Genomic DNA, 14348 nt, shown 5'->3' with positions numbered 1-14348 from the left:
ACAGCTGTGTCCAGTATGAAAAAACAGCACATCCTCTGCTTTTCTTCATACAGTTTCACCAGTTGCCAATCTCAGTATATTGAGCTCAACTGACAGTGCTGGGCTAACTGCTTCAGTGTGAGAGATGCTGCGATGACAGTATGACAGCGATTACACAGCACGTTTTCAGTTGTTTGTCCAGCAGCAGCTGTACATTTTGTTTCCCCAGCAGGTGCTGGACTCTGAGCAGACATACAAGCCTTAGTTGCCTTGACCAGCCTCAAAGCAGACCTCCACACACACTCCCTCTCTGCCTGTGGGCTACATGTAAGGTCCAGCCATCTGGCCATAAACCCTGTTGTAGCTGTGCCCAGCCCTCCTGCTGCCTTAGATGGACTTTCCCCATGGACCCCGACCTGAAATGTTATACTTCCTTTCTCTGAGACAGTCAGCAGGACCTGATCCTCTCACCAAACCTGCCCTGCACACCTTGGTTGAGTAGTACAGGAGGATTGCTCCCTCCAAGCGAGGAGGCTGACACTTCTTGTGCTGTGGTCACTCAGCTCTCGACTTGCTCTTCGTTGCGGAGCAGCCCTGGTTTTGCTGCTTCCCAACAGTAAGCACCACGTTCTGAAGTCATGAACAAGCACCGATACTACGGAAGGTTAGAGATGATTTGAAGTCCATCTGCCAATACTGAGTAGTGCCAAAATAGCAGCTGCTGCTTAGAGACAGTGTACGCTGGGGATCAGCTCTGCTGAACAGGACTGGAGTGTCTTGGTGGACAGCAAACCAGCAGTGTGCCCCTGCATCAATGAAGGGAAACCACGACCTGGGTTGCATCACAAAAGAAAGTAACGATCAAATTAAGGGTTGTGATTATCCCATGTTACCTGGCATTTGTTAGGCCACAACAGGAATAGAGGGCCCGGTATTGGTCTCTCCAGTTTAAGACACACACACACAAAAATGGAGTAGTTTGGGGCAGGAGGTGGGGAAGACACGCACGTGCATATGCAGATGTGTCCACCAAGATGGGTAGAGGGTTGGCGAACTTGACATAAGATGACAGGCTGAAGGAACAGCAGCTCATTTTGCCTAAGTGTTAGGCGACAAAAGGTGTCAAGACCTTCTGTTACGTGAACGTCGGAGCTGGAAACTGAAGGTACACTTTTACAGTCCCTCTATTAAAGTAATACAGTAGGACTCTGGTAGAGAATTCTATTAACAACTTGCATTACTTTGCCAGTATTATCCCTTTGCAACAGTGGAGTTCATGTAGAAGTTATAGGATTAAAATCATAAAGCATCCTAATTGTTTAAAATTCTTCTCCAGAAAAAAGGAAACGATGAAAACTGCTCTGAACTTCTACATTGTCCTGACCAGTACCAACAGACTACCTGGTAAGTATATCCCTGTTTTTACACAGGCCTATTACAGTTCTGCTCTTTGACTCCTCAGAAATAAACCAATTGGTTTTATGCTTTAGAGGTCACCTATCTTCATATATCAAACTTCATACTGTATTTTAATCTCTGTCACTGTTACAGCAGTCTATCACCCTTTGTGTAAAACCATTTTCTTCCAGCGTCTCTGTGGGGACTAAAGAACAATACCACTATGGCTGTTTTGAATCCCATCTACCTTCCAAAATAATACGAGCTCATACAATGACTTCTGAAAGACAGATACTCCAATGAGACGGTTCAAAACTGATTACTGGTGTCACCAGAAATCACCAGGGCTTTTCATTCATTTTCAGTGTTCTTATAAGGGCTCCTATACTAGTCCAAGTTTCTGGAGAAAAAAGCACCTTCAAGGCATCTGAAGGAGCCCATCTTCTGCCATATGCTTTGCAACTTTATTACTGTGCCTAGGGTTCAAATTTAGGTTCCCCTACAAATTTACTAGAATTTTCATGGAGGTAAACAATACATTTTTTTTCTATGCTGAAACTATCCCAGATACATAGGATTGGTCTATGTGATTAGCTATCCACTGCAAACCCAAGCTTGGTCACAGCTTTAAGAACAGAGTACTGAGGTGAATCCAGTTGTCTGCGCACAGACAGTGCTGGTCAGACGGGAACTAGAGATGCCAGGGTCCTCATCACCACCTGCAGCTGGATCTCCAGCAAGTGGCTCACTGATCCCTTTTCTCACTTTTAAAATCAGTAAAGTAACACTGACTTCGTCTGAAGTGCTTGCTTCAGTTTTGCAACAGAAGGATCCCCCATGCTGCTTCCTTCTCCCTGGCACAATACTCATATTTAACCACCTGCCCTCTCTCCAACCCAACATAAGCAATACCTCTAAGTTCACTCTTATGAAAAACAGTTTTCATACCTTTGAGTCAAACCTGATCACAGACAACAGTACTGAAGTTTGCCACTGACCACCTAATCTAGAATTCATGTAACTACCTATACTACGAGACTTTCAGTCCATATTTCTACTGAAGTTTTCCTTACTCAGACATTCCCTACCCATCACACATTAGAAGACATTTTCTTTTTCTTTCTTTCAAGTTCAACTTACCATGTCACCAAGAAGAAACTGAAGAATTGACTACCTCTTTGCTGTTTAGTTTAACATTTCCAATCTTCCCTAAGAGATTATTTTCTTTTAACCTGTTAATATATTTCCTTTACGATTTTTAAATTCACTGGCATAACTATCCTGATAACCTTGGAATTTTAGATTAGTTCTACCATCCATTACAGACTTTTAATTTAAAACTTAGAATTTCTTAGCTCCTAAATTTTTGGATGTTCTTCAAAGTCATATGATCTTGCCTATAGAGGTCTCTTTGAAAAGTTACCACAGTTTCTCCTAATAACTGTAACATACTGTAAAGCCACGCTCCTTTATGACTGACATTCTACAAGCAATTGTAGAATAAGAACATTTTAAGAAAGACATTACAGACCTTCCTGAGTCCTACGAAAATGTTATCTATAAACATTCTGTAGTCCATGCAATGGTGTATGTTTCCAAGCTCAGTAGTACTCAGGTGCCCTCTTGCATCAACCACTGCTGTGGCTCGGAATCTAGCAATATGCTCTTTCCTATTATTGTCCTACAGTGTTAATCCAACAAGTAGTCTTGCTGCAGTGCTGAGATGCAGTAACAATCCTTCCTGACACTGATTCTGTGGGAGCAATGCTCAGATATCAAGCCAAATGAAATTTCCAGAAGTCGTTTTGTCATCTTTAACTTAAAGAAGCCACAGTAGCACGCACACTAAACGATGCAGGAGTAGCCCTCAGAATCCTACTACCCTCCTGCCTCAGTACTTCACTGTAACCTTCTACCTCTTTGTTTCTTCCTACAGGCTCAAATGACAAAAAATAACCTCTCCCTGCCCACCACAACATAGACAAATGAATTATGTTAAATCAAAAGACATGCTCGTTTACCAAGGACTTCCAAGAGAGAAATACTCAAGTTGCAAGAAACAAAATATATTTTCTAGACATTCCTACATTCTAATGACAACCATTTTTAAGAGATACGTGTCTCGGAGAAATTTCCCCATTGCATGACATTCAAAGTTTTGGCATTTAACATCAACTTCAGGCTCCACAGCAAGCGTGTTTCAGTCCTCTTTTCCCTGTGAATTATGACCACTTAATGTTTATGGCAATGCTGTCATTTTAGCCCGTGTGAAAAATCCAAGAATAGCCACTGCTAGGGGACAAATCAGTTTGAATTGTGCATCTCCAATACTGACCCAAACTCTGAACTGTTATGTGGAGATTTTTTACTCGTAAGTAAGACTTAAAAAAGAAGCATATGCAAATAAAAATGACTGTATGCATTTTTGATAATGAAATGAATGTTTTCCTTCCAAACCCTAGATTCCCAGGGCTTGGATTTTAGAAGTCATGATCAGGCATTCTCAGGGGAAGCAGAGATCTGAGAATTGAGAGAAAGTGAAAGATATCCAACAGCCATTTTGAAAGAGAAACAGTACGTTTCTATATCCTGCTGTTCTCTGATGTTTAAATCAATAAAGAAGTAGACTATTTCTGTTTTCATCAAGAACAAAGAAATCACCACCTCTCAAAGTGCTCAAAATGTGAAGAACAATACAGCTGGAATCACTAAAAAATATTAAAATGTGAGCCCTGTGGGCTTGGAATATATATATTTTTTTAAATGTCCAATGACAGCAACATCTTACGGTAGATATTTGATGCAAAAGTGTTTCCTCAGTTACAACCCCACTGTTACAATGATGCAATAGAAACAACAAATGGGATAGGAGAAACAAGAACTTATTTTTAAATATTGATGTGGTTTTACAGTAAGAAATAATTTTGAAATTAGTGAAACTTCAAAGGAGTCCCAAGAAGACTACATGCTAGTCCTTGCCACATTCAGTACAGCCAGACTATCATTACCCTGCTGTACCAACATTCCCACATAAACCACCAGAGAACAACTCTCCTCCAGAATCTCATCATTTTTCTGCTTCTTCAGTTTCACTTACAGGTACAACATATTGAAGGGGAAAGCTTGCCCCATTTTTTGAATTGGAAGTTAATTAGAAGTAGTCATTGTTATCAAATATACTTAATAGTCTGATAACCTGCTGTGCACTAAATTAAGAAACATATAAGAGTTTTTATATGCCAGAACCAAAGAAAACATGGCTGTTCTTTAGAAGACAGGAATGTGCCCTTATTTTCAGCGTGCTAATGGAAGAAAAAGCGCTTAGTAAGTAGGAATATGAAAAATCCATATTCTGTTTACTAACACAACAGAGCACCAAATGACTGGAGTCTCAAATTACCACTTACCAAAATCTACTCTTGTTAGTATGCACTGCATTGGATGGTCAGTCGTATGCCTTGTTGTTGTTGCACCACTTTCATAACAAGTTGCACACAGATCGTAATCGTAGCAAATTAAACACTTGTATCGTCGACCTCGGAAATTTCCTTTTAAACATGCATCGCAGCTGACACCTGTAAACAAAAAAAATTGTTTTAAAACAACAATAAAAGCTTTTTTTTTTTGATGAAACTGATTTGTTCCTATTCCCTCTCAACAACCAAAAGAAATGAGCTCTCTCTGACACCTACAACTTACATACACGACTCAATTTCTAAACGCATTTACGTCTCTAATTAAATACTGTTCTTGAAAATTAAGCTCTTGAATTCTAGAAGTAAAGTAAGGGCAAACTCAAGCATCTGAAATGATAACAAATTGTTATAAAATACCTCTAGACACCTTCCTACAGATATCTTTATTTGGTAGTAGGACTAGTATTTGACTATTCAGCTACGAGTTTTGGGTCAAATACTCTTAATAGCTAAACAGCATACTGGTTGATCAAGGAAGAAAAAAAATGACAACAAACACCACTTACAAAAGTCTACGAGCTTTTCTGCCTTTACTTTCACATTTTTCTTAACATCCTAATTTTCAAGAACACCACAATCATTCCTGGTATTACTATGTGGGCTACAAACTAGGACTTCTTTTTCTATTTTAAAGAATGGGGAAAAATTAAAGCTTTTTTTGAGGGGGAGAGAGGGGGGAAGGGGAAGGGTAGTTAGGCTGCATCAGTGCTCTCCACCTTATTTCTTTCTGGAGCTCAGTACTTGCGCTTGAGGGTAGTCATACTATATGTGTCAGGAAAAGACTTAATAGATTCCAGAGACTTTCATTTTTTTCTGTGTGGTTTCAGATCTCTCTTGGTTACTTGGTTAATTGCATAAGTATCACCATTTTGTAATCTGTCACGCCTAACAAACTTCCTTCAATTGCAGTGGTAAATTAAGGGCCTCCAGGAAAGAAACCACTGTATACACTGCAGGCAAAATTTTCATCAACATCCTCTTTCACCATCAGCTAAGGCTTGTTCTTCACAGCTCCCTTCAAGCACAGACTTTAGAGAAACAACATTACCAGAACAAAATAGTTACACCATAACCCACGGCCTATTTACCTTTTTTTTAAGCCTACTTGCCAGAGGAGGGCTGGTGTTAATTACAAAAAAATGCTTGCATTTCTTTTTGTTGTGCTACTCCACTCTGTAGCATCTGAACAGAAGCCTTAACACGGGAGTACAGGAATGCAACAATCAGTTATTTCTTTTAAATCTCTGCTACTTGTTCAATTAGACAACTAGTGGACAAAATTTTATCTTTTTTTTTTTTATTAAAGTTTCTCCACCTACAGGACTACCTTAAGGCATTATCTCATCATTTCTCAGGTCGAAGCGCTGCGCACTGGTATGAATACTGAAGCTAATTCTTTAGTTGTCTTGCTCGGTATGTAGCTTGGGTGTAACCGTACATGGAAGTTTATTCAGAAGAAACTGCTTCAAGAATACCCTTGTTAATAACCTAAAAGAACTAAATTTTTTAGGACTGCAAACTTTTTAATCTTACCCCCTTAGCATGCTTTTCTCTGATTTTTCTTCTATTAACTCTGAAGAATCTGGAACAATGTTTAATAATTTGCATACTGTGAGCAACCTGATTTCTGAGGACATCTGCTCATTAACCACGTAAAATTTCAATGTTTCAAGTCCATTTGTTTGCTGTTTTCATACTGAGATGTACCAAGTTTTATACATGCAGCATCCAAATTTCCCCAACAATGCATGTTATACAGAAAACACTTATCAGCTATTGGCAGCACTGCAAGCCTTTTTGTTGCCTACTAAACCTTCTAGAAAGCACTCGATCAGCAAGTTAGGCATCGTACTGAAATAAGCAGACTAGTTTAACATACAGCCTGTGTCAGACACCAACAACTTTCCAAACCAAGTATTAAGCCCTGGTTCCCCAAAAAGTGGGGAAGGTACAGCTTATTTCTTTAAACTCAAAGCAGTTGATTTACTGCAGATGTACGCTTCTTTGTGACTGCCAAACTCCTCCTGTCACATGCTTTCTCAAACATCTAGACAGTTCCTATTTGAGGAAAGACATGTTTTTAAAGTTTTCCTTTACAAACTTTCCTCCTGCCAATACATTCTGAAGTGCAATGCCCCTCCTCCCATGTATTTTGTGATTATTAATTTTTCTCTGGAAAAATTCAACCATGAACACAAATCACAACGTAATGTTTGTACTTAAAAGTAAATGCAACAAGGTCTTCAGACAGCAGATGTATTTTGCTTCCTACAATCAATTCTCTACTGGAAAGTACACGATCTGAGCTTAACAACAACAACAGAATTCAGGTTAAAAGAATAATAAAGTTATGCTTTCTACATCTCTCATAGTCAGTATTTTACCATGACTCCAAACTACCACTTCCTTCCCTTGCAGAAACAGGCTGACAGCACTGGATGGATGTACCAAGCTACTTTTGTACGGTGATGTTTTTTTTATGTAGCAGAGAAAGAAAGCCCCTAAAGGAAATTGGTTAAAAAAAAATAATTAAAATAAAGGACTTAGATTGGGAAATAAACCCATATTTAAATTTGAGATATCCCACTGAATCCTTTTTTTCTAGTCACTTATTCTTAATCATCCATTTTAAAAGCAGTCCCACCAAAACTGAGGTCTGTTGCAGTTTTTCCTGTTCTTCTTTAAGCTGATTACCTGGCTGCCAAAACCTCACTCACCTATCTAAACTGGGATCTGGAAACTGAAATACCCAGCCCAGTAATCTCCTCTGACCCTACCACTTCTATTATAGTAAACACTTTCACTTCCTTATGAAAGCTTTGTTTTTCATTTTTCTCTACTTCAATCTTTATGTCAACTGAAATTCCCTACAAAACCCCCAAGCACTCAAAGATAACATATTCCTGTTAGCATGGTATCTTTCACCAGCTGCCAATCTTCCAACATTTCACTGCATTTACCTTATATTGCAAATACGGCATGCATATTACAGATTTAAGAATGTCAGATTATACTGGATGCATCCACATTAATCACAGGTTTAGAGAAAAAAACAGGCTCTGGAAGGATTCACTTTGAAGTGAGGAACAAAAGCAAACAACCAACCGAAAGAAAAGACTGAACAACAAGTGACAAAGATTTAGATAGTCAGCATAGCATTTTGCGCCAGTCAGAACTGTAATTAATGACTTTTAAGAAAATGCTTGAGTGAAATCCTCTTAGCCCAGAAGGAATTGCTATTCAAGGAGAACTTTTCAACACAGAGTAAGATATAAACATTTTAGTTACAGTTTAAGTTTTCAATTCATTACCATAGATTATCCCATTTCTTCCTCAAATTCTCTTCTATGTTGTTGCTGCTACACAAGTACTCACATACACTGCCTAACATATTAAGAAATATTTCCTGCTCACTGACAAAGGTTGGGTTTTTTGTTCTGCCTTTTAAATGTAACTCTGTTCCACTAGAGGGTAGCATTGTGCTAAAAGCTAAAAAGGTTCAGTTCATTTTACCTTTAACTACCAAACTCCAAATTCTGAAAGCTTCTTCAACAGCATTCCTTTGCAATGTCAACAGTCACAACTTTGCATTTTGAGTGAAATGAATCAGGAGATACTTGACAGTCTCATTAATATTTTTTTTCTCCTTTAATACAAAGTTCTTATATATCAAATCATTCTACACCTTCACCTAATCAAGGCCAACAACTTCAGGAAGATATTGTCACACCAGCATTTTATATAAAGGATACTGAATAGTAATATATTTAGAAAAAACAATCCTCCCCCACCCTCAAACACCTTTGTCACTTTGATCCTGACAATCAAAAATCCTTTGCTCTTATGACAAACAAAAAAAATAGTTTTGCTAGGAATTAATTATCATCAAATCAACCTCTGCTGGGTTTAACAGAGTGACCAAAGAAGGCATATGATCTAATTTCATAACAGGGAAAAAAATGCTGGACAGACATGGTTCCAATGCTACGTATTTTGGGACTAATTTGTTTTTACAATTGCAAACAAATTTAAGGTGTAAAATCAAGTAAGATGTTCTGCATGTCAAAAAACAAAATTACTGCCCTGGATAGATATAGATTTATAACAGAGCAAAGGGGTTATTCCGCCCCACACACACACTCTTGGCTGCCCAAAATACTATGGACTTTTAATATTATTCTGATTGCTCAATAATCTGTTCCAGATAAAAATTATCTGAGAAAATGTTTATACAGCACACACAAGACTGTTCAGACCTACCAAGAGACCTCAGAAGGAACGTTACACAAAATTTACAGCCTAAACGCGACACAATCTTGAATATGTTCGTAAGACTGACAAATGAAGCAAGACAGGCATTACTTTTTTCAATATTTCACATGGGAAAGCACAGAGGCTGAACTCTACTCACTACTGGACAGAGAAAGACCACAACTTTGACGTTTTTCTCAATGAAAAGCAACAGCATTTGCCAACAGCATTCAAGAAGTAATTTAAAACCTAGTTTAGATCCCTGAACCTGGAGACATATGATCTGGGAACAAATGTAACACGTGTACAGCATGAGAACATAACATGTGTACCTCAGAGAACATGTGCACAGCATGCAACTGGTTCCCTTCCTTTCATAAAGCTGACTGGCTTCCTGCTCAGGATGGATAAGATCTTAACGAGGAGAAGGTAATGGTTGTCAAGTAGAGCACATAAGTCATCCCTTAAAAAAGCAAGCTAAAAGAGTTTCAATAGATATACTTTGCAAAGCAACAGTATGAAGGGCATACCCACACAATGCAACAGATTTCTTAAGTATTAATTCTCTTCAGGAGTGGAAAGCATAAGAGCTGTGCTGCCAGATGCAGCATTTCTTGCATGTCACCAGGAATCTGTCTTTGAGAAGGAAAATCTGAAGTCATTAGTAAGACTCCTCAGAACTTCACCAGGGCAAGAGCTATATGCAGCATTAGATGCAGTCCAAAGGAGAACCTGGCAGGGTTTTTTGTTTGTTTTTGTTTATAAAGAACATATAACCGTACGTATGCCATACAGAGGTACTGGAACATGTTCCTATCTCAAACAACAAACTTCTAAACTTTTAGCAATACTCTGGATCTATCACATCCTTTAACTTTTAGAAATTAAGTGGACAAAATTCAAGGCTTCTGCCTTTCACAACTACCTTTCAGAAATCCCAACTTCAGCAAGCAAACGAAAAATAAAACATAGTTGACCCATCTTTTACGGTATAAAAGTCTTCCATCTGTATAGTGCATTTCATTTTTATATTCTGAAGATCATAAGTAACACTCCTTTTAATATGTATCTGATAATTTTCAATGTAAGATGTTCTTTCAGTGGGTTTGTTTTTTAATAAATTTGCTTGACATTAACCATCTCATCTGTAGTCTACACGTCAACCTCTGACCTTAAAGCAATAAATTCTGCCCAATTTTTCAGTTCCTTCTGGGACTAAAGCTAGGAAAATATATGCCATTTGATACCATTAAAAGAATATTAAGCCAAACATTTCTTACTTTAGTATCCCCATCTCTCAATGCAGTCACTACTGCCAAATTTGAGAGGTTAACTTACAGAAACAGCAATTTTTGTTGTTCATGTGAAAAATTCACCAGAAGTTCAGCAAAGCCAGCAAAGTCTGATTTTAAACGTCTTAAATGTTTTCTAAATCAGACTACAAACACAAGCATCAAGGAGATGTACTACACTGAGCATACTCCATCATTCTTGCAGCTCCAAGTGCTGAACAGAAAATCCACACACCGTGTCCTTTAGCTACTCGAACTAACTAAAAATGCTCCATCCCCTCATGCATCCTGTGAGTAACAGGTCTGAACATGCAGCATCTTCCTACAGCAGCGTGTAAGAGGAAGCAGCACATCTTCAAGAAGAAATAATAGGACTGAAGTTCCTGACAGAGATGATGTAGACTTGCATTTGGGAAGAAATGTGGGAGAAAAGGAAGAAGTCATGGCTACATCAGCCCAGAAGGGCAGAAAGGCTTCTGTTTTCTGAACTGCACCCTTCCTCCCTCCCCATAGGCTAGAGCCTATGAGAGCCCCCAAGTTTTGTCATCTCCCCGACACTGACAAGTTTCACGAAGTGCCTGGTACTCGTCTAGAGCTGGCCTACAGAGGGAGATCAAGCAGTACTGCTGACCGACGCTCCGAGTTTCAGCTTGATCCTAACACACGAGTGTCAGCAGGCTGCCCAAGGAAGTTTTTCCATTTATGCTTTCATATCCCATATTGCGGAACCTACACTCAGAAAGGTTTAAGTCATCTAGTGCATTAATAACAGGCAATTAGTAAGTGCCACAGAACATGTTCAACTCTATACAGAAACCACGTGGCAGAGAGAGCAGGATGGCTCCCCACAGCAACAATCTCCTATTTGCCTCTACCATGAAAGTAACCTTTTCCCCTCTGCAATTACCCAGTTCTTTGATCACGCCTTCCAACTCTTACACCACAAGAACCTTAAACAGCTGATTGCCTACATACTGAGCTCTATTTCAGCTTCAGAAGACTACATCCCATGCAGTCAGGGAGGACTGTCCCAGACACAAACTTGTACCTGGCCAGGTAATTAAGCAGATTACCTTAAGGCCTGTGTGCAAGGCATGATACAGTTGTACTACTTGGCCTCATTCTGCTTTTTCCTAACTTGAGTTTGCAAATGTTATAAGTCATTCATTTCAATTTGATTACACAAATGGTTTTAATAATGCTGTACTAAAACTAGCCAAAGAACAAAATAACCATTACAATAATATATGTTCCCCTTAAACACCACAAAAAATGCACTGAATACTGAAAGAAAGTCACTCAATGTTTCACTCCCCCAGATCCAACTTCGAGAGGAAGGCTGTAATATCTAAACACAACAATTCAGGCTGTTTTTATTCCTCCCAGAAACGCCCTTGAGAACTACCAAATTATTTGTACTTCAAGATCTTAAAAAAAAAAAAAAAATCAGAAGCAGTTTTACTTCAAGGACTTACTACTCTCACAGGCCAGCTTTAGGTATCTTTCCTGTACCAATCACGCTGCCCAGAAGATGGCATCACATCACACCAGTAACATTTACACAGCAGGTCCAAGAACAACTTTGCCACCATTAAAGCAAAAATAAACGCGAAGTGCAACATTTTTTAAAAATAGATCCCAGAAACAGCAGTGGTTTCACTACTACAGCAGTAGCTGAAACCGACCAAAAGAGGGAAGTTATTTTTTTACAGCCCCAGGCAGATGACATAACAGCTATCTCATAAACCTTGACCATGAAACTTTTTCTTTTAAATATCACCTTTTCCAAAAGGAAAAACAAAGAACTGCAAAATCAATATAAATTTACTGAACACTGCCCAAAAAAAAAAAAAGTGATAAATTACTCACATCGTAATGTACATTTGCCCAACTACCAATTCACCAAAAAAGGCGATATGATACAAATACTTCTGTAAGATGAGCTTTAACTATTATTCATTCTGTCTTGGAGTAGACGAAAATAGGTTCTGCACACACACCCATAACCTTGATCAGTTCCCAACAATACTAATCATATATTTTCTCTGCACAACAAGAGCAATCACATCCTTTCTAAACATTTCTCACACAATCCTGATATTCTTTCATCTCTTCAAATACACCTGGCGGGACATCATGGAAAAAAAAAAAAAAACAGGAATTGCTCTAGGAGCTGCTGGAGACCTTGGACTTGCAATGTAGACATCATTTTACTGAGAATCACTGTATAGTCTACGCTCCAAAACAACTACTATAATGACAAGCAAGGAGGAATACTTTTGCACCCTCCCTAACCAGAGAACGACAAACTTATCAATACTGTGGAGAAAAGGCAGACAAAACACTGCATATGTCAAAATACAGAAAGCAAGCATGGATTAAAAGGAGGATTTTAACAGGCTTGTAGGAGTCCTGGGCAACCCTCCCAGGTAAGAGGAGAACGCAGCTGCAGGAGACCAATTCTAAAAACTTTTTTTTTTTTTTTTTTTTTAACTAGCCTACCCTGTTTCTGTCTAAGGAATTATTTACATTGTTTAGCAAAAAACTACCTTGGAATCCACTTTGAAACCTCCTACAATAATATTTCCTATGCCTTCTGTTTTATTACTTTTACAAGTTACTGCAAATACCACAAAAGACAAACCATTTTCTCCCAGATACATTAGAAAATAAAAACAAAACACCCTAAACAACAAAAAAAAGTGTATTAGATACCATCCTAAACAGTGAGTTCTGTGCTTCCTACCCTGATCAGGCTCTTCACCAATTGTTCCTTGAAATCACTGAGAAAACTAGTTTATAGCTTTAAGCCCTGGCCTCCTAAAGCACACAGATGTTGTCACTGAGGGTACCACGGACTTCTGTATTTTTAACAAAAAATGTTAAATGTCTTCTCAGATGAAAATATTACAATTAACATATCTAAATATTTAAAACACAGCAAAATTCTTAACATGTCATGAGAACTGATTCACAGTTAAAGGCATGCTAGACATACCTAACAGACCTTTGAAGTAGAACTAAAAACAGCCTCCCGTGCAATGACATGATTGAGCAAATTTGGGTTTCTAATTGAAAATTTGATTTTAAAAAATGATAAAAATAATTTGATTTTTGATTTGATAATTTGATACAAACTTTGGTAACGTTTTATACGAATCTTATCCTTCAATTACTATAATTTAATTTGACCTTCAAAACCATCACAACGTGAAAGCCTGCTAAAATACTGTAAACACATTAAAATTAAACAAATTTCAACACATTTATTAGGGCACAGAAAGTTTGTAATGTGCCAGCAAAGGAACTGGCACCAGACGCAATCTTATTTAACAACGCTGTTAATCTGGAAAACGGCACACAGCATGTGAATTCTATTAACAGAAAAATACTTAAACTGAGGAAAGCTGTAAACAGTGCCAGGGCTAGAAAATAACAGCAACAGCACTGGGCTGTTACTACCTATCCTGTATCTAGTAAAATCAATAGCAAAGTTTCTTATTTAAGAGACAGAAACAAGTTCCTGAGTTTCTTTCAGGCTAAAAAACAGAAATATGTAAACACCAACTGAAAGGGAACTGGGATGGGAGGAAGAGTATCACGCAAGAATTAGCTTTATCAGTGTTAAAACTGTGAATAAACACGGAGCAAGTTCTGAAGAGAAGTTAAACAGAAGAACTGGTACTTCTCTGTTGGGCCCTGCAAGAATTAGATGCAGTCTTCTCAGAAAACACCCTGCATATTTTGATTAAGAGTGTTATTCAAGAAGAGTAACAACGAAATAAATAAATAAACCACAACAGGTAAAACAAGACATGTCCAATCAGGCACTGGAGGGCACCAATTAGCATGGCTCAACTGAGCAGAAGAGTAGAAATACTTTATGGCTTGACAGCCTCAACTCCTTTTTCTATGAGCCACTGTTATAGACAGGTAAGAGAAAAACATCAAT

At 38.3% G+C, this 14348-nt stretch overlaps 1 protein-coding gene across 1 annotated transcript in view; it reads right to left on the bottom strand.

Moving 5' to 3' along the window:
* LOC121062303 (E3 ubiquitin-protein ligase KCMF1) overlaps positions 1–14348 on the bottom strand; it is a 52307-nt gene that overhangs the window by 22552 nt on the left and 15407 nt on the right. Inside the window, exon 2 of the mRNA XM_040542134.1 lies at positions 4785–4952. Within this exon, the coding sequence (XP_040398068.1) occupies positions 4785–4952 (168 nt within the window). The remainder of the gene's footprint in view (positions 1–4784; positions 4953–14348) is intronic.

The sequence above is a fragment of the Cygnus olor genome, chromosome Z (genome assembly GCF_009769625.2).
Source record: "Cygnus olor isolate bCygOlo1 chromosome Z, bCygOlo1.pri.v2, whole genome shotgun sequence".
Taxonomy (NCBI): Eukaryota; Metazoa; Chordata; class Aves; order Anseriformes; family Anatidae; genus Cygnus; species Cygnus olor.
This window is presented reverse-complemented; position numbering and strand designations above follow the sequence as displayed.